Below are 22300 nucleotides of genomic sequence, written 5' to 3' on the forward strand. Positions count from 1 at the left end.
CACGCGCGGGGCTGACGGTTGCCGCTATTCGACGAGATCAAGCCGATAAATAATCGGGAATATTGGGAGCGTACCTTCTAGACGCTAAGCGCATCGTGTAGACACACGTAACACGCGGGGATTAATTACTGGCGCGTCCTAAGCATCGAGACGGCGCGGCTTTATTGGTTGTCCTATGCATTATGCAATTCTGTCTGCGATGGCCTTTACGATTAACGGACATTACTCAACAAGACGGGACAAGGGACCTTGACAAACCCGCTGGATTCTTAACGAAACGGCCGACGATTTCGTTCGTTGCACCGGAAACCTATTGACCAATTAACCGTGGAATTTCCTTTGTAAAGGTCTCTCCGGAGATTTCTTCGAAGGTCACCCCTGGCCAGTGAAATTTTTTGCTAGCTTGTATCGACGAATTGGCAAAAAATCGTTAGCGTCTTATAAATTGGTTAACAGGTTTCTAAATAATTGCCGCATCGAAACAAAGCTTGATTGTTCGTTCGATTAGAATTGCAAAAGACGTTATTAATTCGCCTATTGTTATTTGATGAGTAACGCGACATTTTGCAAGAACTCTGCCCGTTAATCTGCGGTAGAGCGTTAAGATCGCGGATGGTTGGAACGAACTGCGGATATTTAACATGTAAGAATCGATATGCCCCACCAGTGGCCATTCAAACGTAACTAGAAACGATGCTGATTAGGCTACGTGACCCACTAACATTAGGCCATTCGATACCGATTGCGGACTCTGGAAAACACCGTGGCCAGCGTGGGACTGAATAAAATATTAATATAAAATATTAACACGTTAAGCGCCATGTCAGCCACTGGTGACTGACGCTTCTGAATGACTAAAAAACAATCGTAACATACAAGACAACCAATCTGAAATAAAAGTGTCTAATAAGGCAACTAAGTTGATAATAGTGTGACGCAAACGTTGCAACGCCAAACAATTCATAAGTATTCCTACTTTTCTTTGCTACAAAAGACAAACTCAAAATAATACTAATAATACATTAGAATATTATCTTCCGAATTTTCCTATTTCAATTCTTCCAGAATAAATACATAAAATAGCGCAGTCCGCTTACAGCGAAAAGCGAACTGCCTGCCTGCTGTGCCTGCGCCGTGCTAAACGCACAGAGGCGACCAATTACCATCGGCCAAGGTTTAATATTGTTCCAATTATCCCGCGTGCAAATTACCGAATGACAACAACGAATGCGCGCACAAAAACCGACTGTGCCCGCGATCGGTTGATACATCAAGCAGCTCCCCTTCACCGTCGCGGCTCTATCGCCGCTAAATATCAGCGAACTTGTACACGTGCTCACACGTGTTCCTCCCAGCCAGGTACTGTCCGCTCGAAAAACATCGGCGAAACGTGGGTGCCGAGCAATAAGCACGATCGCACACGTGACACGGACCACCGGGGGACCTGGCAAATAATTATAGACCCACGCGACATCTTCCGAAATCCGTCGCAAGCGTCTCCAGCGCAACGCGCGTACCTCCGGTTTGAATTTGCCCGCCGCGAAAATTCGGTAGCCCGTGTTCCGCGCGCGATCACGTCAGAAATAAAACGGGGATAGGATGCAATAGCGAAATAAAACAAGCTACGGGATTTTATCGCGGAACCACGAAAACCGGTACTTTCGATGCAGAAAACATCGGACCGCCTCGCAGTGCTAACCCTAGAGAGACCAGCGGAATTCTTTGTCGATCGTTTGCCTCCGATATTTATTTAAAAATAGATCCACCGGATAGACGCGTAAATATTCCACCGGAGATGTCAAGAGTAATATTAAAATAAATCATAATGTAATCGGTAGGCTCGAAAAGTATCCCCCCCCCCCCCTAGCCGCCATTAATCCATTTAGGGTTAGACGTACGAGCGATCGGAAAACATCAGATTGTCCCGAAGAGGCGACTTGCCCGCGAACATAAACGTGACATTCAACTTACCGACCACCGTGGACATTTTCACCTTGTGCGCCGTTCTACGTCTGGTCCAAGCTTTCCTATGACCGTTACGTTAGCGATGGTAAGAAACCGTGACGATCGAGCGCATGTTAGCGGCGTGATTCCCCGCTTGCGATCCTGTCCACTCTCGTTCTCGACATACGCGGGTATCGGTGGGCAGAGCACGGTCTCTCTATCTCTCCCTATCTATCTACCTATCTGTCTATCTGTCTATCTATCTATCTCTCTCTCTCTCTCTCTCTCTCTCTCTCTCTCTCTCTCTCGGAAACTTTTATCACCTCAATTTCGAGGGCGCATGTGGCGCACGAAATACGGTTCGACGGTACGGTGACGTCCGCGCGAATGAATGGTAACGCAAGAGAACCCAGACGCGGTCCTCGTAAACGAAAAGACCGCTCGGACAGAAATTATATAACCTCTCCGCAGCCAGCAAAGACGATATGATACTGTGCAAGACGATGTTTTCGCGCGAGTTAATAACCACGCGGCGGCGGCGGCGGCGGCGGCCCGGCAATACCACACTGCCGCCTGCTTCTGTTACTCTGGCCGTATCGTTCGACCGACTCGTGGCGGCGAATCCGCGATACTCTTTTTTAAAAGACCGTTAACGGACGTCAACCATCAACAGCGATTTTTCCGCACCACGTTCTCGCGTACGGTATGCCGTACATCACGCGACGTATCAAGCGAGGCACGTTCTATTACCCGAGCGGACACACTTATGAACACGCGTACAGGAACAACCATATGTTCCCCGTCAATGATAATCTCGTTACTCGACTGCACAGGTGGCACAACGGTTTTTTTCTCTGCCGGCGAGAACGAACACGCGAGACGTGAAATTTGAAAATTTTTCTTTCCGCTCGTTCGAGAGTACGGGTGTGACAAGTTCACGTGGAGAATTCTGTTTCTTTTCTTGATTCGTTATTCCTCTACGTCTCTCTGTCTCTGTTCATGATATCTCGAAGCACAGAATTACGAGACAGCCTTGAAAATACCACCCCGTTGAGAATGACGACGACGAGTGATTCGAACGATACTAGGCGTGATACGATGACGATACCGTCAACTTTTCCATCGTTGTAATGAAACTGTGGCCGATTAATTTCACTATACGCCAAATAAGAAAGAAAAAAAGGAGAACCACAAACGTGTGTACCGTGTGGCTTGATTGCCACATGTACACAGACTACGCGCGACATACAGCCGAACTCGGTGCTCGGTTGTTTTCGTGAGCGTTCGGCAGGTTAGCTATGTCGCTTCGTTTCATCCTATTCTCCTTCTCTTTTCCTTTCTCAGCTTCTTTCCCTGTTTTCTCCTCAAACACTTCTTCGTATATATCCTTTCACATGACTCTCGTTTCTCTGTGTACGTATAGAAATACGTGCATGATATATACGTGTACAGGTAAATATTTAAAAATAAAATATACACGTGGAATATTATTCTCGCTGCTGTTCAAATTCGTCCATTAAACGATCCTTAATTTAGTACGAAGAAACTGTTTCATAAGATTCAACAGATTGCTCTCCCCACCACGCCTTATGATTGTTTCACTATATTTATATGTTGTTCCATTGTGCATATTTTCATCGCCAATTCTATTGCGATGAAAAATCACCATCCTTTCCTTCTGTTTTCGTCGCGGGCACGAGTATTTCTGGAAATAGTTCGGCGGAAAGGAAAGGAAATCTGTTTGAAAAATACATATCTCGGGGAAAGCGTAACTAGACACGGGAAGTCGGCTGATTACATTGACGTGATTTAATAACAATGTCAAGTGTCTTCAATGAGGTCGTCCCAAGATCGACTTACACTTTAAATTACTAGCGTGCCCGAGTAAAATACACAGAAAGGAAAAGTAACTTGCTTCTAACACGATCTCCGGTTTTTACTTCGTACTTTGCAGGTAAATATTTTATCGATATCTGTGCTTCGAGATTGCATTTTTTACTATAAACAAACTGAACGAAGCGTAAAGAACGTATTCAGTGGAGATAGTTTTATCGTATCGATTAATTCGGTGAGAAAGAAAAAATAATACCGAACAATTCGACGAACTGTTAATATATAAAAAAAAAGGAAAAAAAAAGAAAAGGGGGAAAAAAGGAAAATATGAAATCCACATAGATCGGATATATCGGACAGTAGTAGAACTGGCATAATTACAATGTCTCTTCCATGGCTTCCATAATTCCATTAAGTTCGTTTTCTTGTATACGTTTAGCGGTCGATTGTAGTGACATGCATTAATATGAAACAATTTAAGTCTCTCTCAAGTAAATGCGTAAATAAGCAAAAAAAAATTATAAATAACTCGCACGAATGTAATCTTGTTGTTGCAAATTCGAAGATTAAATTGGCTTTTTCAAGGTGGAAAAAAAACATTTAAGAGGAAGGCCACGTAAGGTTTAGGAACTCCATAGGAATAATTTGTCCGAGCGAATCGGTTAAGCGAATTTAGTATTTTTGCGCGATTCTTAAAATAAACTTGTACACTGCCACGTCCATAAATAATAATCGTACACCTTAACAAATCTGTTCGAACATTTGTTACAGTATACTACCGATACAACAATAAACACTGAAATTACAGATACATCGTGAACAAATGAAAGGGAGTGCACGGTGAAAGGTAAATGCGTAGTTATAGATATTTTTACAGAATCTTCCTAATAGCCAGCCACATGGACCGCATGGTTGTCCTAACCTCAAAACATAACCTCGCGTCTAACCCAAGCACGCGATGAATTTCCGCTATCCGGACAAATAGGCGCGGCAAGAATATTGGAAGTATAAATTCGATGGAGGAAACAGATTGAACTGAATAAAAAATAAAGGAGTAAAGCGATATATACTTACCAGCATTCGGCACAAACCGTGGTGTATTACCCGTGACCACGGTGCTGTAAGGTTGGGGCGAATGGACACTTTGTTGGTTGACGTTCACTAGAAGCTGAGGTTGATGCTGTGTCGGATTGTGGTGGGTCTGTTGTTGTTGTGAATGATGTTGATGATGATGGGACAGGTGGTGATGCTTCCCTTTCGTCGGCATGCTCATCGCAGGCGTAGGCCTCCCTTCTGTAAACTCTCCACTACCTTCAAAGCTTGTTGCCGTATGTGGCTCTCTGAGGTCCTCATAGGTACGCTATTTTCTCACGCGCGTAGTTAACCGTAATATTTTGTTCGATCTCGAAACTTCTCGTGCAAGGGAAATTTTTCTTGAAAAAATATCGGACGTACACAAAATGATGGTTAGCGTTCGGTCACCCGTACGAAACTGATGGCACGTTTACACGCGCGCGCACTTTAGTCACGGTCAATTCGTGCACAACACTTCATATCCTGTTCATCCGCGGTGCTTTTTCTTAAAATAACACCGTTTCCCTCCTGTATTCGTCGGTAAATCCGTGTAGCTTGATTTTCACGCTGCCTTTGTCCGTCGGTTCATTTGACTGAAAGTGTTTACGTTCTTATCACTTTCTTTTACTAAAAATTCGCGCGCGGTTGCAGTATCCAACTGCGCACGGTCGCGTACTTTTGCACGATACCGATGGATTTATTATTGCCGACAGCCTTGTGCACGCCGTTCTACTCAACTAAAATGTCGCGTAAATTGTCTGACAAACAGTGGCTGACTTGTTTTCTTGTAAGAAAAAAGAAGCGACGCGCACCGTATATTGAGCACAACCACAGCACGCCTTTCTTCCCATTTCCTTGTATCTAACGCTCCTTAAAGCTGATACAAAAGTATTTATATGACGCACGGCACTCCTAAGTTGTCCAAGAAAATTCAGGAAATTATCGGTGAACGGTATTTATCAAATTCTATTAATTGCAAATCACACCGACCGCGTGTGCGTTAATTAATTCCTCCAATTAGTAGATTTTTTTAAACGACGTAAACGGCTTTATGGTAACGTAGAGAAACGAAATTGCACCAACAACCACCAATCATGTACCTGGCATGAACTATGTAATCGACATAGAGTAGCTCGTATAACTATTCCATTGGCTATTATTGTTATTACTATTATTTTTATACGACAAATGATAACATTTGAAAAAGCGTAATTCGGGGAAAGATATTTTAATCAAGGATTAACGTGATCTGTAATCTGTACCATAGAGCATCATAGATATAGATAAGATTGCTCTTAGTGTTTTCTAGAAGGCCGAACACAGGGTAGTCTTTCGAAGAAAAGTCCTGCATGACAGAAGTTAGAATTTAATAATATAAAACGTTATTAAGGACTCAATTACGAGAATTAAATTGATAAACTTCTGAAACCAGAAATCATAAAAATTAAAGTAGGTATAATTCAGAAACAAACGTAGAAAGCATAAAATAATTTCACAACTTTTGTATAATTATTAATTTAATACATGTTGTTAAATCATAATGATACATGTAATGATATTTAAAATGTTTTTTCAATTTTAACCTAATTTTAGATAACCGGAAAAATTTCTTTTCAATTCAGATTTACATAATTTCTATGTGTTATTTTAGAAATGAGCTCTCATGGTAAACTAGAAACCGAAAAATTAAGAAAAAATTTGGAAGCACAATTGGACAGACTAGTGGAACAATTAGAAGATATCGAAGAAAACAGGTATATCAGGAACCATTGTACTTGTTGTATATGAAATAAATATGATATATAATTCATTGATTGGACAGGAGTTCGTTAGACGATGATATGTATGAAGAGGCTGTGCAACTTACAAGGGAAGACTTAGAAAAGTTCAATGAAAGTTTACAAAGAATGATATCTGGTGATACAACATTAGTTGATCAATTGAGTGCCATACAGCTGGTATGTTATGATTATATAAGTAAATCTATAGAAAATATTTTTATATTACAGAACTATATTCATTTATGTATGTTCTCAATTACAAATAAATAGGCAGCACAAGCAGCAATTAGCGAAGCATTCAAAACTCCTGCAGTTATAAGAATGTTTGCTAAGCGGGAAACAACACAACTTAGAGGACGTTTATCTCAAATTGATTGTGATGTGAAACTTGCAAAATTAAGCAAAGAAGATGGTGACCGTCAGCGAAGAGAAGTATTGAATGCATTAAGACAGCTTGGAGAGAAATTAGAACCACATGAGTTACAATTATTAGAAAAATTGAAGTCAAGTAGTATAGATGCAGCAAGTTATGTACAAGTTAATGAGAACACAGAAAAAGGCAGAATGGCTATGGCAGCAGTAGGTGATGAAGTTAGAATAACACAAAATATTTAGGTTCACATAATTCCTAAATAATAATTTTTAATCTTTGACTGAATTGACTTCTGTAAAATATGTTTTAAACAATTTTAGATGCTGTTTGCAAAATAATATTTGTTATTATTGACTTGTACATAAAAATGTAAGAACAGGTTGTGTATTACAATGAAAAAACGATTGTTTTTTTGGGTACAAAATCTGCTGAAATTTTATATTTTGAGAATTTTAATATAACTATCTTTACCTGAATTTTGCAGTTATCTTCTAAACTGTCCCATTATAAGATACCCATCATAAGTAGAATAATCTATGATAAGCAAATATATTTTACCAGGTTTTATTACAGTACATGTAATATGTATTAGATATGTTTTAGTAAAATATGTATTTGATTTATTTCAATATTATACTTACAAACTATATGGATGATTCACGAAACAAAGACACAAGTAAATAAATTTACATGTATTATATTTCACATCATATTATTGTTGTCAGTATGTATACATACACATGTTATATAAATACATTTTGAAAAAGTATATTACAAAAGCAACATCCTTTGTTAATTCGTTCAAAATAAAGTTCTTTTACTTGTGGAAATTTTTTCGAATTAAAGAAAACTATTTCAATATTTTGCATTATACATAATCGTTACTGTGTTTTATCTTCCACTTCATTTAACTATTAAATATTACACTTGTTCCGTAATAATGTTAAAGATTTAAAACAAAAAGGAAAAAAATAGCTTTTAAACATTTGTTTGTATACATATTACAAATGCTTCCACATAAGAGTTTACAAAAGCTTGTCAAATTGGTGTCAAGAATATATTAAAGTGCTTCTACAATGTATCTTCTTCTTTTTACAAACACAGTAGATGGTTCAACTTTTTCCACGGGCTTATTACTTGATTAGAATATATATTGCATCAATTATCAATTAACGCTTACGTCGACAAACTCTTTTATGTTCACGCTGCCAATGAACTTGCTGGCAATCGGTACTGCAATATGCAGTATTCCAACAACAGTGATATATAGCTTCAGCTTCACAATTGTAACACTGAAATCATAATATTCATTAAAATGTATACGTGGCAATATTTACACATATTGTATACAGAAAGAAATTAAAGGATCATTACCCATTGCTTCTTTTTAATCTCGGATATAATCTGTTGATGTCTATCCGTTAGTTGTCGTAATTCTTTAGCATGTTCGGCTTGTAATTTCTCTAACTCTTTACATTTTTCTAATTCTAATTCGCGACGCAATTTTTCTAATGCTGTCGTGGTCGGTTGTTCGGAAGTTCTGCGTTCTCTTTTTATCTATAAGAAATATACCATTAATGCATTATAGCAATAATTATATAATAAACGACAAATAAGTAACTACAGTGAAGAGTGTCACAAAAAAATAAATAAATAAAAAATATCGTCTCTAAGAATGGGATATCTATGACTCTTTACTAGAATATGATTATTATATTTTGTACCTTTGCAGGTAATGTTTCTGTTTGCATCTGTTCTGTTTGTACAAGGACACATTTAGATCTTGGTTCTTGAGAACTAGACGTAACCATATCTTCTTGTGAACCTTCTTTCTTCAAACCCTGGGGACAGGTACTAGATATTCCTCTTGCCGGTTCGTCCTCTGCTACTGGTAAACAGGGCACTTGTCTTTCTTCACTTTCGGCTTTACTTATCGACGACTTGTTGTCTTCGGTCTCTTTTACCTCTTGATTCGGCGGTAATTCGCTATGACCGTCTGAACTGAGGCGTTCCACTTTAACTCTTAAATCCTTAAAAAGTTGTTTCGCAGGATTAGAACTGTTCGCCGTAAGTTTTGAACCTGATGATACATTGCGGATCTTTGTTGGTTTCGGACCCTCATTATCGTCGGCGATGTCCAAATCCTCGATGCTCTTGCCCAACTTTTGCAGCAAGTTCTGATGATGCTTCAGTTCTTCGAATGCTCTGTTCCAAGCAGTGGATCTTTTTATCTATGGAAGGTAAATTGTGCACGTTTTAAGAAATGTTGATTCCCCTTGCGACTCCACAATGAAACGTAGTGGTGAGAAATTAGTTGTACACTTTAGGCTGCTGTATGTGCATACCTTCATTTCTTTCCACTTTCCTTTTTCCGAAGGCTATGCAAGAATTCGTTGTTAAGATAATAATATACCTAAGTGCAACAACAATTTCTAAATTTGCTTTCTCTCGACAGTTCTCTTCTATTGTGTCAGTGATACGATACACTGTAAATGGCGTGTAACCTAAACCGAGAATTTCACAGTGTTCGCGTGACAATTTCGCGTGAAACTCCGGGTAATTTTTTTAATTTATCTTTACCTGTAAACTTTGAAGGCTCGCAGTAATCGGACGAATGAACACCTTCTCGATGTTGGCGCGCATGTGATGACCGCCAAAAAACCTGACATCATAAATGTTCCCATTGAATTGCATGACTTTAGCTGGCCAGTACGGGTATCCTTTTTGTTTTGCATAAACTAGTTGATGCGGTGGATTGCACGGTATACAAAACCACATTTTTTCTGATTTTTCATTTGATATTCTATAACAATCGGCGCAACGACGGATTTCTTGAAGATCATAGCAGCAATCTTGGTACATTGTGTTACCCATTTCTCCGATTACACTGTGAGCTAAACGCAGAGAATAAACTTGTTACTTTATTGCTATTTTTACGCAAGAAATTTTCTTTTTCCGAATATATACCTCCATGATACACGATAATGTTATGCAATATATTATGTGCATCAGCTTCGAATTCCGCGAGAGTGTTATATTCTCGTTTTTTAATTTTCGAATCCATTATTGCCAAGTCCATGTGATGTTTTATGAGAACACTTGGACGCCATGCATCTTCACCTTCACTGATCCAAGTTGGACCAGAGTATCTATTAGCTGGTGTAATTGGATCATTGTTGAATACAATTGTACGATTTGTAATTTCTGGTGGCAGTTTTGCTTTCAGATGCCCACAGGTAAAACTCAGAATGTGATTCAGGTCAAGTTTATCAGGATATGTGTCATTATTTATACTCTGTAACAATTATTCTTACTTTATCAATGTATAAACTTGGGGAAGTTACTTCAAATATTATATACTTACTTCACAAAAATTACATATTTTTAATTTAACAGTACTAGGCACGTGACATTCAGAATGATAAACCCTGTAACATTGTTGACAACATTCCACAATTCCAGCCTTATGACACTTGCAACAGTACCAATCATGACCATCAGTAGATACCGTATCTGTTGGTAATCTGTAACTTTCTTGCTCTATACCATTCTTTGTTGGAACTTTCTTTAAATAAACAAGTCCATCGTCAACTGCTTTATTTAATTCTTCCTGTGCTTCTTGTTCTGTAATTCCATACACCCGAGCAAGGTGTCGTACCATACGATCATTACTAGGTAAACTTCTTTGATGTACAGTTATTTTTATTGCATCCCATATTCGTTGTGTCATAAATGGATCAGTTTTTCGACGTACAGACATTGTGATAAATAAGCACTGAAACATAGAAAGAGAAACATTAAATTTAACTTTACTTCATAAAGTTCGCTTGATATTACCAATAAATAATAAATAATCTTTCTACCAAACTATTAAATGTTTGGAATAATGACATTCAAGGTTTACTCTTGTATAAATAATACCAGCATTTGCAGTTCCATAGATACATAAACTATCTGCCCTCATATTCTAATACTTTCATATCTAACATGCATAACAGTTATTTCAATACCCCCATGCATAACACTGTTCATTAAGGTATAATATTCTTAATGCATCAGTTTCTACTGAACAGTTCTCTTTTGAAGTTTACAACATACATAAAGACAAAGCATAATATTCTATTAAATTAAATATTTCAGTGTTCCATTATGTACTTTATTGTGCTCAGTGTAGGAGCATACGGGTTGCTGTTGTCCAGTGTTATTACAAGTGTGATATTGTTAAGAAGACGATTTAAGCAGTGGATGGATACATCACTATACATTTTATCGTCTTCTGATGTATTGTTTTCTGTACTTACAGCAAGTATATTACTTATAAATTATGTGAACACATATAAAGAAAATTGGGACAACACTATATTTTTAAATAATAGTATGTGGAATGAAATAGATCAGAAAGATCAATTCATTAAATTTCATGGAATACTTAATAGTATTATAAATGAAAATAACTTTGGTATAACTCCTGCGTGTAATACTATGCAAATAATAATGCAATATGGAATGTTCCTTGTTCCATTCACAAATTCTTTTGTGTCTTTATTAATGTTTTCTGTACAATGCAATTTAAATGTATCTAATCTTAAAAATCAATGTTCCAAATCGTTTCAATTGAAACAATATGTTGAAGAAAATAATGAAACAAATCAATCTGACATGCAGAACATAGAAAACTGTGAAACAATTGAATGTAAGAAGGTGCCATTCAATTTAAGACCTAAATTAATGGAACTTTATAAGTCAAAATTTCTAAACATTTTTCGAATGAAAGAAAATAAGAGAAATAATAAAATCATTGTCACAATATTTGTAATCAGTCAGTGGATCATACCAATTGTTGTTACAGGACTTTTGTATTTAATGGAACATGATAATGGAAGTTACATTGATAGTATAGAAAAAACAGAATGTTTTATGGGTAGTGATCTTTTGTTTGATGATTGTCACAATAGCTTAACAGTCACAAATACAGTAGAAAATTACTCTGGTTTGAATGCAATAGAGAAATATAAGAATTACAGTAATAATGTAGAGCTAGGGAATACAATTAATGTAAATGATACACAAATAAATGAAGTAGTATCAAAAATACAAAATATTATGTATTCTGCATTAGATGATACATATAATACTTCACACTATACTAGTCATATAGGACCTTATAATACCACTGAACTATTGAATGCAACAAAATATTTGGATCTTAATTCACATACAGGGATTTTGGATGACAACGATGATGATGATAATAATGTGAGTAATGAACAGAATTCAACAGAAGAATCAAAATTGGTAACAGAATATAAAAATTCTTCAGAAAATATATCAATTGAAGAAGATAATTTAGATAATAAAATTACTGTGAATATTACTGAAGCATTAAAATCAAATGTACATGTAACAGACAATCTATCTACTACTGAAGAACTTATGGAAACAACTACAAAGAGCGAAATGCCGATTATTACCAATGATGAAATATATGCTGAAGTACTTAAACGTATTCATAATACTGTATACAACAGAGTAAAAAATAATTATAATCAAGAGCAAAAAGAAAAAAAACCAAAACAAAGAAATCTACAACAAGATTTCAATTATAATTATATAATAAATAAGCCTAATCTTTCCTCAGTTATTCAATTTATTGCTTATAAAACTAATAATGTCTCGAATATAACTAATCTACATGTAACAGATAAATGTTCTATGCCAGTACAGTTTCTAAAGGTACACTTACTTTTGCTTTTATTTATAATATATTTTTTACCAATTATATTTTGTGCAATTTTGCATCAACATGGAAAATTAAATTGTCAGCTTGTTCTGATTAAATTGAGAACAAAAGATCAAATACCATCAATTACTTTCAATGATACTTTTTCAAATAATATTAACGATGCGAGTTTCGAAGGCTCTATAGAGTCAAAAGAAGTTTTAACATCAAAGCAGGACAATTGTAACTTAAAAGAAAGTACAGGGGAAGTAAAGGCAAACTTGACAGCATTAGAACAAACAGAAATATTTAATGAAAATTTTACAGAAAGGAGGAACAAACAACACGAAGTTAATGAATCCGATAAAAGAAGAATGGAATTAAATATGACTATACAAGCGGAAAACACATTAAAACTTTTTGATACTATTAAAATGTCTTTGTTATGTGGAATTGTATTATGGACACCAATATTTTTTGAAGTATCATGTAAAATATTTGCACGGGTATTCATACCAAAATGGTTATTCAGTATTACATATTTAGTTGCTGTTACGTTTGGTATTTTAAGAAATTTGTTCAATCTTAGGATGATAAAACTACAAGACAATGATACAAGTATTACAAAAGTGAACAGCATTCATCCCATTGTGTAAATCACAATCAAATTATACATATCAACCACCAATTGGAAACAAAGTTTATTCAAAAACAAATATTTATTTTAACATAAAATCTTAGTTTCGTTTACAAATGTCATTGTTACAGTTTATTATCACTAACGTGATACCATGAAAATACCAAAATTTAATGCGTTGTTATTATGCAATTGAAAATTACATTTACAAGTTATATCTATTACTATAACAATATTATAACAATACCAATTGTATGATTTCATTTTAGTAATATAATAATCCCTTATTATTCTGCAATCGCAATTATGATCTTAAAACTATGAAAATCGAAATTTGCTTACCAACGCTGATACACAAAATTGCAGTTCATGTACTGTTACTTTTGGATTACGACCAACGGTATTGTATACAGGATCGCAATTAGTTGTCAGTTCATATTTTTCTGTTCTCTAACGAAACTTGTTCACGATAAAAGACAAATTTTCGCCGACGCCCGACAGTAATAATAAGACAATAATTAACAATAGCGACGCGCAACTACATGCACGTATCGCGCACGTCATAAGTTTAACCTAACCTAAATAGTGCGCGCGCATCATATAATTCAAAATTGTATCGCATTGACTCTTAAAATATAGTTCCGATATGTTTTTCCCCTGTAACGTCCTGTAACTTGAGAGACGTGGCGAGATGATCCAAAGCAGTAAATACTATTTTCTCATTTTCCTTATCAGTTGGTGACTTACTCCAACCTGATCGCCAAAGACAGAGAGGAATAATATCGAATAAGTGAGAGAGAACGAGATCAACACAACACTTGTACGATTGGCTATACGACTAAGCAGCATAGTTTGTTTCGCTTTAACATTCGTGTATTTACACGTGTTCTCTCTCACATACGTTCGGTTTTCAAGCAGGACAACATTCGCTCTCCGGAAGATCTCGTTTTGCACCTTACACGTTGGCACGTGCTATGTTCAGGCAAATGATTGAAATTCAATTTTGTTATTTTTGTAGGAGAAATATTCAAATTATACCTTAGGTAATATCCATTGCTGGATATTGCCACGAAGCTGCTCGAATAGAAATAATACGCTAATGGAATCGTTACAGCGCGAGGAGAAAATATCGTGTACAATAATGGAATATGTAAAGTGAAATCCGTTGAACGAGACGAGTCAGTATGGCTAGAGAAATCTCAGCATGTTTCCTATTTTAAGGAAGTATATGAATTTGACTCCGCCCCACTCAAGTGATCATTAACTGAATTTATTTACTGCCACTGGCTTGGCTCGCAGAACGGACTATAGATAAAAATTTTGTAATTCACTTTATTACTGCGCATTGATTAAAACTATCAAGCGAAGATTTGTTTAGAGTATAATAAAGCTATGTAATCGTTTTCAAGTATAATAATATTCTTTTTAATAAATTCTTGTACTTTCATTGTCATTTGAAATTATAAGGAATTTTGAAATACTTCTTCCTCTAGTGTCTTCAGAATGTCCGTACCATCGCTCCAAGGAAATACTCGAGCTTTCATTTTCGGGATATCCATTTTTTCGGTTCCGTTCAGTATCTTAATAAGCATGTAGTCTTTTCGCGGAAAGACCAAGTCACGCTCGCTGAGTCGTAAACTTGGGCACAAATCGTTTTTCCCGTCACCAACGTAAACCACTCGATCGAAATGTACACCTTCGCTTTTTCGTTTCTTAATATAGCTCTCTAAGATTTGTCCTTTGCATAAATTAACGGTGCTCAATTTGCAGGAGTCCTGTACGTGGTACATGTCTATCCTTAATACGCCTTTCTCATCAACTTTCGCTGGATTCGTAAACACATGAGCGATGACGTGTTCTAATTTCCTACTCCTTAACCATTGTCCAATAAATAAAGTATTCGAATCGCTAATAATGATTACTTCGCAACCTTGGGCGTGTAACTCTTTTAAAAGTGTTTCGACACCGGGCACTGGTGGTATATTGACAATTGCTTTTTCGATTTGCTTACTATCGATCGAACAGCCGTGCAACAATTCAAATATCTTCGCCATATACGAAATCCAACCCCTAGTACGATGCAATTCCTTTACGCTATCTGTTAACTTTTCCGGGGGCAACAGCTTACGAACGACGACATCGGTATTATCGTTACTAATCGTGTGATCGAAGTCGAATGCGACGAGCACGGATCGATGCATCTATTAAAACGCAAATAAATTATAAACGAAAGCTGTCTGATTTTTTTTTTCCTTAAAATAAGTGGTGTCGTTTTAATAGATACCCTTCGAGTACCAATTACACATAGTACAGATGCACTTGTACATTAGCTATCATTTCTATCGGTATATGTTTGCTTGAACTATTTATAATACTTGCGAAAGGTGAAATGGGCAATTGTATCGTTAACAATATAGAAAACTATGCAATATTTAAAATAAGAAAAAGTGAAATAAAATAAATGAAAAGACAGAAGTACTTTTATTTATGTAAATACATCGACACTTGTAGAGAATTTTGAATTTAATGTCACTTACTTTTAACTCAGTTTCTAAGCATGCATTGAACCGTAATTTCCACTTTGTCGGGTCTGAAAGGTAATGAAATTACTACCGAACTCGAAGACAGATATCCGGCAACTGCCTGTTTTAGGTTAAGCGCTGCAGTATCATAATAAATAGCATATGTATTCTCTCTATGTATGTGTGAAATACATAGGCCATTTTTACTGGCTATGAATTTATACATAAATTTACTTCACTGCTTCTTCTATCTTATATCTTACCCTTATCGATACATTCCGTCATATAAGATTAAAAACTTGCAATTTTTGAAGATACAGCTGTCTGAACACAACTTATATTTTATATAAAATTGATCGATTTATGCATATATATATTGGTATATGGGTATGTATTTCAAACTTCATAAACATAGTTTCTGCATCTCAGAGGAAAAATACTTAATAATTTATTTTAATCCATTCTTTATGTAGATATTTATCTTTTATATCTTCTGGTATATAAAATATAAATGTATCGTCAATTGTAATTAAAAATAAATTATCAGGTGATGTTTGAACTCATATGATCGAATACATCTTACTACTAATCCGTATTTGGCATATTTTTAATAATAATTATACATCGTTGATAAATGTCAAGTTTATAAATGGCGCCTAGTCCTTGTGTACGATAAGTAACACATGCGTCATAGCATTTAAGCGTTTTTGAATTTCGTTTTTTGAAAGGAAAGTACGCATACTTGTTTCACGCATTGATTCGTCACTAAAATAAACAATATGTACGCAGAAGTTACTGAATTATCTGATGAAGAGATGGAAAATGTTGAGGACCGTTCTTTTTCAATAAAGGTGCTGAAATGTATTTTCTAACCTATGACGATATACCGGCTTTCCTTTTAAATAATTGTATTGTTGTAACATAGTAGTTTTTATTTACAGAAATATTCTACTGAGAACATCGATACATTTGTTAACTATGTGGGTCTAGATGATAAATATGTTCTTGAATTTCATGTGAGTAATGCGTGTATGTCGGGTCATTTGCAAATCATTCAGGAATATCTTCAGTGTAAATATTTTTCATTGTTGATTTATAATTATTTCTTTCTTTAATATAAAATATTACTTCCCATTAATATTGTATAATCGTATGTATATAGCACATGATATTAATGGCTTTTTATATAATGGCTGGACACCACTTTTATACGCTGCATCATGTGCTCAAGCAGAAACCATTGAATACCTAATACAAAATGGAGCTAATGTTAATCAACATAAAGGTATTATATTCTTCTTATATTTTGTACATTTTAGATAATGATATTTTATGACTTATGACAAATAATATTTCAGATGGATATACTTCATTAATGGCTCTATGCAGTTCCACAAAAAATACAACAGAAGAACGAATAAAATGTTTAACATTACTTATAAAAGGAAAAGCTAATGTACATGCTATTGATAAATATAGGTAAGCAGTTGCAACAAGTAGACTTACACACAGTTTTACAATCTAAAACTTATTAAATCTGTTTTATAGACAAACTCCTCTGATGTATGCATGTACATCGCAAGAACCACAATTTGTAATAGAATTATTAAAATATGTAAAAAATATTAATGCTTATGATAGTAGAAATCAAACTGTGAGTCCTTTATTGAGAATATCACTGCAATACGAATTTAAAAGAAAAATTTATATATTTATTTCTTTATAGGCTTTAATGTATGCAACAATAGCAAACAAACCAGACATAATAAAAATACTAATAGATAATGGAGCTGATGCTACATTGACTGATTATAATAATTTAACTGCTAAGGATATAGCTTTAATGAAAGGACATGATAAGGTAAATAATATTAAGTTGATGTACCAGTATAAAATACCAAGCAATATTTATATAACCATTACAGATAGTATCCTTATTAAACTTCAATGAAGAAGAAGAAGTAATAACAGTCAGTGAAATATCTAAAATATATGATTGGAAAGATATGTTTCCATCATTAACTGTTATAAATGCTCATACTATTGACTTTGATGTATTCACAATTTTAAATGGTATGGGATTAGAAACATATGCTCGTAATTTTGAAGGGATGACCCTTAAAAATTTTCTGAAATTAACTGAAAACGATCTGTGCAATTTAAAAGTAGAAATAAAGGCCCATAGGACACAGTTTATGGAATTTCTCCATAAGTTTCATAGAAAAAAGTGGAATATACGCAGTATCGGTGGTATTGATAAGTTCTTACCATATACGTATGTTTCTTCTGAAAATTATAATTCTAAAAAATTATTTCAGATATAAACTCAACATTTTTTTCATATTTTCCAGAATATATGATGGTGTTGTCTCTTTGGGTATTATATCTAAACAAATTGCAGTCATAGGTTCTAGTTTTCAGTACATTAAAAATGGTTTATTGGCAGCAAATAATGAAAATGTATACTTAACTTCAGAACAAATATCCAATTATGAGGAAGAACTGAAAAAAACCCAAAAGACACTGGGCACTCTTAAAAGGGAACTTACGCTAGTAAAAGCACTTTCTAAAAGGGTAAGCAAGTACTCTATATGAATTACATATTATATATAAACTATTTCAAAATACTTTTTCCTAATGTAGGTGAAAAAGAAAAATGATATTGGTATACCAGCTACATATATAGGTCCAAAAAGACATAACTCAAAATGGCTACTGTCTTTAAGTATTGGCACAATTATTAGTATATACTTACTTAGAAGAGTATATATCCAGAGATTAATTTATACGTAATAAAAAATGATTTAACCATTCTTTTTGATTATATTAATAAATTACTATACAGAATTCATTAGTATTATTGCATACAAACGTGGAAAATTCTTGGCAAAATACACATTATGTTTACAAATTTTACAAATTTTAATGGTCATCCAAATTAGCCAACTTTTTCATTAATGGAAATAACGGATGAAACGATGGAAGATTATGTTGTCTGACAGTTAATTGATAACGTTCTAACGGACCACTACAAAAAGTTAATCTGTCCCTTTCATTTGGATGTTTATCCATCCATTGGGACAATCGTCCCACCGACCAACTTGCACTCTAAAACAATAATGTGTTTACCTATCTTGAGGTCAACGTTTCATAAATAATTTTGCAATGGGAAAAGCTGGTAGCTCGTCTACAAGTAAACCCAGATTATTCACATTGCCGTACCTGATGTGGAGATACCAGTTCCGGAGGTGCTGTGCAAAATAAATGCAGAAGAATAAGAGAGCGTGGTATTCCGCTTTCTCCTGCTCCATCTAACACTTTTTGGACGATTTCTTCTGGACTAAGCGGAAGCAATACTTTTAATGCTCGCAATGTTCTATATTGTTGTTGTTCTGATGAACCTAATTGTCCACCTCTACACAATGGAGCAACAGCTACTTCTATCTAAACAGAAATAGGATTTATTTTAAAGCTTTTTTTATACTATAACATACCACGACTCTTTAATGATATAAATGCTTAAATTTCCACAACATGGTAATAACCATACCTGACTGAAGTCAACAATGAGTTTTGCTCTTCCAAAATCTGTTAAAGGTCTTAGTAAACAAGCATGTCTTACAAAAAGTTCGATACATCGCGAAGCAACTGTCTTGCAGCTTAAACAGTAATTAAACAATTAATATTATGGGACAAATATCATATGAAATATTATAATTGTACTTAATTACCATTCGGCAACAACGATTTGATTTTTATATGGAACAAGGAATGTGTTCACAGAACGTAAAATAAACCCTTGTAATTCGCGCATGTACAATGAAGAGTTAATTTCTTTTCCTAAAGGACTGCTTGGGCTGTGCAAAGAAAAAATGAATGTATCATTAATCGTACATCACGTATGAACACGTTCCAATTAAGAATTAAGATAATTTATTTACTTACTCCCGAAACTCTGGATCATCGTGCATAGTTAATATAATACTTTCAATAGCATCGCTGATAGAGGATAATAACGGTGCCAGTATGTTCTTTGTTAGCGTATCTGTTTCCTTCAGAGCTACAGAAATTATGGTACTTCCTTCAGTTGGCAAACCAGCAGACAAATTCGCCACTACACGACTTATTTGACTAGAAAGATAATACAGCAGGTTTGCGAGAGACACGTTAGTCTGTTGTACAGTGGTAGGCGAATCGATTACTTGACTAGCTTCTCCTCCCACAAATAACCCCTGTTCACACTTTAAACAGAAAAGTCTTACAGCTTTGCCTACGTTACGGGCAACAACTGTCGAAAGACCATCATCGACTAGTGATACGCTTAATTCGCTAAAAATAAACGATTAAATGATGTATTTTTAATATATGAACACAAAAATAAAATATAGTACAGTTATTATTTTACTTTGTTACTGTACGAATGAGACTATCAATTTCGTCCTGAGTAGGCAATCCTTCACCCGAGAACATGGTATGTACTGGATCCAATAAACGTGATACTGAACGTGATAAGTATGCGTTTTCAAATGGAGACAATACATCACGACTAAAAAAAAGACCCAAAAATATGTAACATCCTTTGGAAAGTAAACAAACTCAGTACAAAGCATCTTTGGACTTACTTGATATTGTAAATACCAATATTTTGTGATCTTTCCTTCAATCGTTTGCTTAAGTCAAGAAAGACCCTTAAAAACTTTGGGTATTCACCTTCTAATGCTTGTTTAACAAACGAGGAACCTAAAAATAAAGGACAAACATGTTTAACTTTTAAAAAGAATCGGTTAAATTCACACTTACCTTGAGCGCGTTCAACTAATACTTTAGAAAGTAAATCATTAACTTTGCTCCAAAATTTTTGCGATAATTCATCTAATTCTTTTGCGTGATGTTCTAATAGAGTTCTTTGTAATAATTCAATCTAAAATAACAAGTATACTTTACATCTAACAAAAATAATACTGTACGAAAATATTACAGTAATTATTTCCAATTACTTGTAAACACTGCGTATAAAGGGTATCTTGAAATAGTCTTTCCAAATTTTCCCAAATTCGCGTACGCAAATTTCCGGACGATCCTGGAGAAGGGATAGCTACCCGTCCGGGTGCTCCCCTTCTACTAAAATCTTGATTTGTTGCTAGAGTTACATCTAAAGATTCTGTAGCAATTTTCTCAATTTCTGACAAAGCTGAGTCCATAACATTATCTACAGCTCCTTTTACAATTCCTAAGTTTTGAAACACTTGTACTGCAGTACTGACCTGTTTGTTAATAGTTTATAATTATATTATAGCATTTATAAAAACCATAGTACTTTCAAACCTAATGTGAATTGATATACTTTTGTTCTATCCATTGTTTGTAAGCCCTGAGATAAAGTGTGAGTGGCTATTCTTTGCACTGTTGTTCTGTGAGTTTTAACAGCCTGTTGATCATCTGCGATTACATCCAAACCATTCAAATCTGTATCCATCATCAGTTGCTCTAAAAGTTACAATTATTTGTATATATAAATATTTCCTATTTTCTAAATATTTTGTTTCATTTTATAAACTATAATTTATTTTAAATTACTAAGTTCATTTACCTAATTCATGAAGACTATTCGCAGCTTTTATGATATCTGGGCCCTGTACATTATTTGTCATTTGAGAATACAAACGTTTTGATAAATGTTGCATTCTGGCAACTCTACGTAATAAGTCAGAAGTTTCATGCAACCTGGCTAAAACAACAGTTTGATTTTCAATTCTATTAAATGGATCAACAATCTTCCCACGCAAGCGTTCTACAGCTGATAGAAGACTCTAAAATTTTAATCATTTTAAAATTATAAAGTCAACAATATTCTTTTGAATAATTTAACTTTAAAAATACCTGAACATGAGATTGCATTATTGAAAGTACACCTTCTAATTTTTCAACCCATGTTGCTTGTGATAGTAAATCTTCATGATTAGCTAAAACTTGTTTTTGTAGCTCTGCATTTAATATTTCGATAGCTAAAATACATAAACATGTGCATAATGAAGCATATTAATAGTTTCATTATCAACATTAATTAATTCATTTACCCTGTCCCAACTTATTTATTTGCTGTGCTACTGACAATGCTTGATTGACATCAGATTTTTTACATTCACTACCTCCAAAAAATTGTTTGAAAAATTCTGAAAAATACATAGTTAGATATATTGCCATTAAATGGAATTTAAAATATAATTCAAAAAATAAAATACCATCTTTTTCTATTCCTTCCCAGCTTGTAATTTCATCCATCCTCAGGTTATTTAATAGTATGAAAAATGACACGTCACAAAATTGTATAGGTTGGTAATTGATGAATTTAATTTTTAAGAATATAGTTCGTGTTCTCCTTATTGATGTTACCTCTTATATTGTACGAAACAAGAC

At 34.7% G+C, this 22300-nt stretch overlaps 6 protein-coding genes across 11 annotated transcripts in view; 2 read left to right on the forward strand and 4 right to left on the reverse strand.

Moving 5' to 3' along the window:
• Eif4g (eukaryotic translation initiation factor 4 gamma) overlaps positions 1-5808 on the reverse strand; it is a 43608-nt gene extending 37800 nt beyond the window's left edge. For 2 of the 4 annotated variants that reach the window (XM_076371383.1, XM_076371382.1), the window contains exon 1: positions 4852-5808. In XM_076371383.1, coding sequence (XP_076227498.1) covers positions 4852-5050 — 199 coding nt within the window. In that variant the 5' untranslated portion in view covers positions 5051-5808. Of the gene's footprint in view, positions 1-1971; positions 2235-3052; positions 3216-4851 lie in introns of those variants that run through there. The other 2 variants (XM_076371384.1, XM_076371386.1) reach the window with 2 other exon arrangements.
• Positions 3603-7481, forward strand: LOC116430313 (protein LZIC). Of its 2 annotated transcripts, XM_076371392.1 has the most exons (5): positions 3603-3898; positions 4549-4624; positions 6503-6605; positions 6674-6809; positions 6903-7481. In XM_076371392.1, the coding sequence occupies exons 3-5, from the start codon at positions 6505-6507 to the stop codon at positions 7245-7247; spliced, it is 582 nt and encodes a 193-aa protein (XP_076227507.1). In that variant the 5' UTR covers positions 3603-3898; positions 4549-4624; positions 6503-6504; the 3' UTR covers positions 7248-7481. The 2 variants fall into 2 exon arrangements, with proteins under 2 accessions (XP_076227507.1, XP_031840127.1); XM_031984267.2 differs by lacking the exons at positions 3603-3898; positions 4549-4624 and adding an exon at positions 6046-6300.
• A 95-nt stretch (positions 7482-7576) lies between these two features.
• On the reverse strand, positions 7577-14522 carry LOC116430306 (zinc finger MYND domain-containing protein 11). Of its 2 annotated transcripts, XM_031984255.2 has the most exons (8): positions 13704-14522; positions 10370-10780; positions 9973-10300; positions 9586-9899; positions 9351-9383; positions 8730-9236; positions 8380-8562; positions 7577-8297 (listed from the first exon to the last, which is right to left on the reverse strand). In XM_031984255.2, exons 2-8 carry the CDS (start codon positions 10763-10765, stop codon positions 8175-8177), a joined length of 1884 nt encoding a protein of 627 aa, XP_031840115.1. In that variant the 5' UTR covers positions 10766-10780; positions 13704-14522; the 3' UTR covers positions 7577-8174. The 2 variants fall into 2 exon arrangements, with proteins under 2 accessions (XP_031840115.1, XP_031840116.1); XM_031984256.2 differs by lacking the exon at positions 9351-9383.
• A 155-nt stretch (positions 14523-14677) lies between these two features.
• Positions 14678-16213, reverse strand: LOC116430312 (putative phosphatase phospho2). The gene is made up of 2 exons (XM_031984266.2): positions 15899-16213; positions 14678-15562 (listed from the first exon to the last, which is right to left on the reverse strand). Exon 2 carries the CDS (start codon positions 15560-15562, stop codon positions 14822-14824), a length of 741 nt encoding a protein of 246 aa, XP_031840126.1. The 5' UTR covers positions 15899-16213; the 3' UTR covers positions 14678-14821.
• A 175-nt stretch (positions 16214-16388) lies between these two features.
• On the forward strand, positions 16389-18676 carry LOC116430308 (uncharacterized). The gene is made up of 9 exons (XM_031984259.2): positions 16389-16734; positions 16825-16954; positions 17046-17168; positions 17242-17362; positions 17432-17537; positions 17610-17744; positions 17809-18158; positions 18235-18457; positions 18527-18676. The coding sequence occupies exons 1-9, from the start codon at positions 16663-16665 to the stop codon at positions 18674-18676; spliced, it is 1410 nt and encodes a 469-aa protein (XP_031840119.2). The 5' UTR covers positions 16389-16662.
• Positions 16956-22268, reverse strand: fws (Conserved oligomeric Golgi complex subunit 5 four way stop). Its single transcript, XM_031984253.2, has 14 exons — positions 22126-22268; positions 21961-22056; positions 21764-21888; positions 21474-21693; positions 21228-21370; positions 20881-21147; positions 20684-20804; positions 20506-20623; positions 20289-20429; positions 19829-20212; positions 19615-19740; positions 19434-19542; positions 19106-19327; positions 16956-18991 (listed from the first exon to the last, which is right to left on the reverse strand). Exons 1-14 carry the CDS (start codon positions 22163-22165, stop codon positions 18806-18808), a joined length of 2298 nt encoding a protein of 765 aa, XP_031840113.1. The 5' UTR covers positions 22166-22268; the 3' UTR covers positions 16956-18805.
• Between the last annotated feature and the right edge of the window lie 32 nt (positions 22269-22300).

The sequence above is a fragment of the Nomia melanderi genome, chromosome 10 (genome assembly GCF_051020985.1).
Source record: "Nomia melanderi isolate GNS246 chromosome 10, iyNomMela1, whole genome shotgun sequence".
Taxonomy (NCBI): Eukaryota; Metazoa; Arthropoda; class Insecta; order Hymenoptera; family Halictidae; genus Nomia; species Nomia melanderi.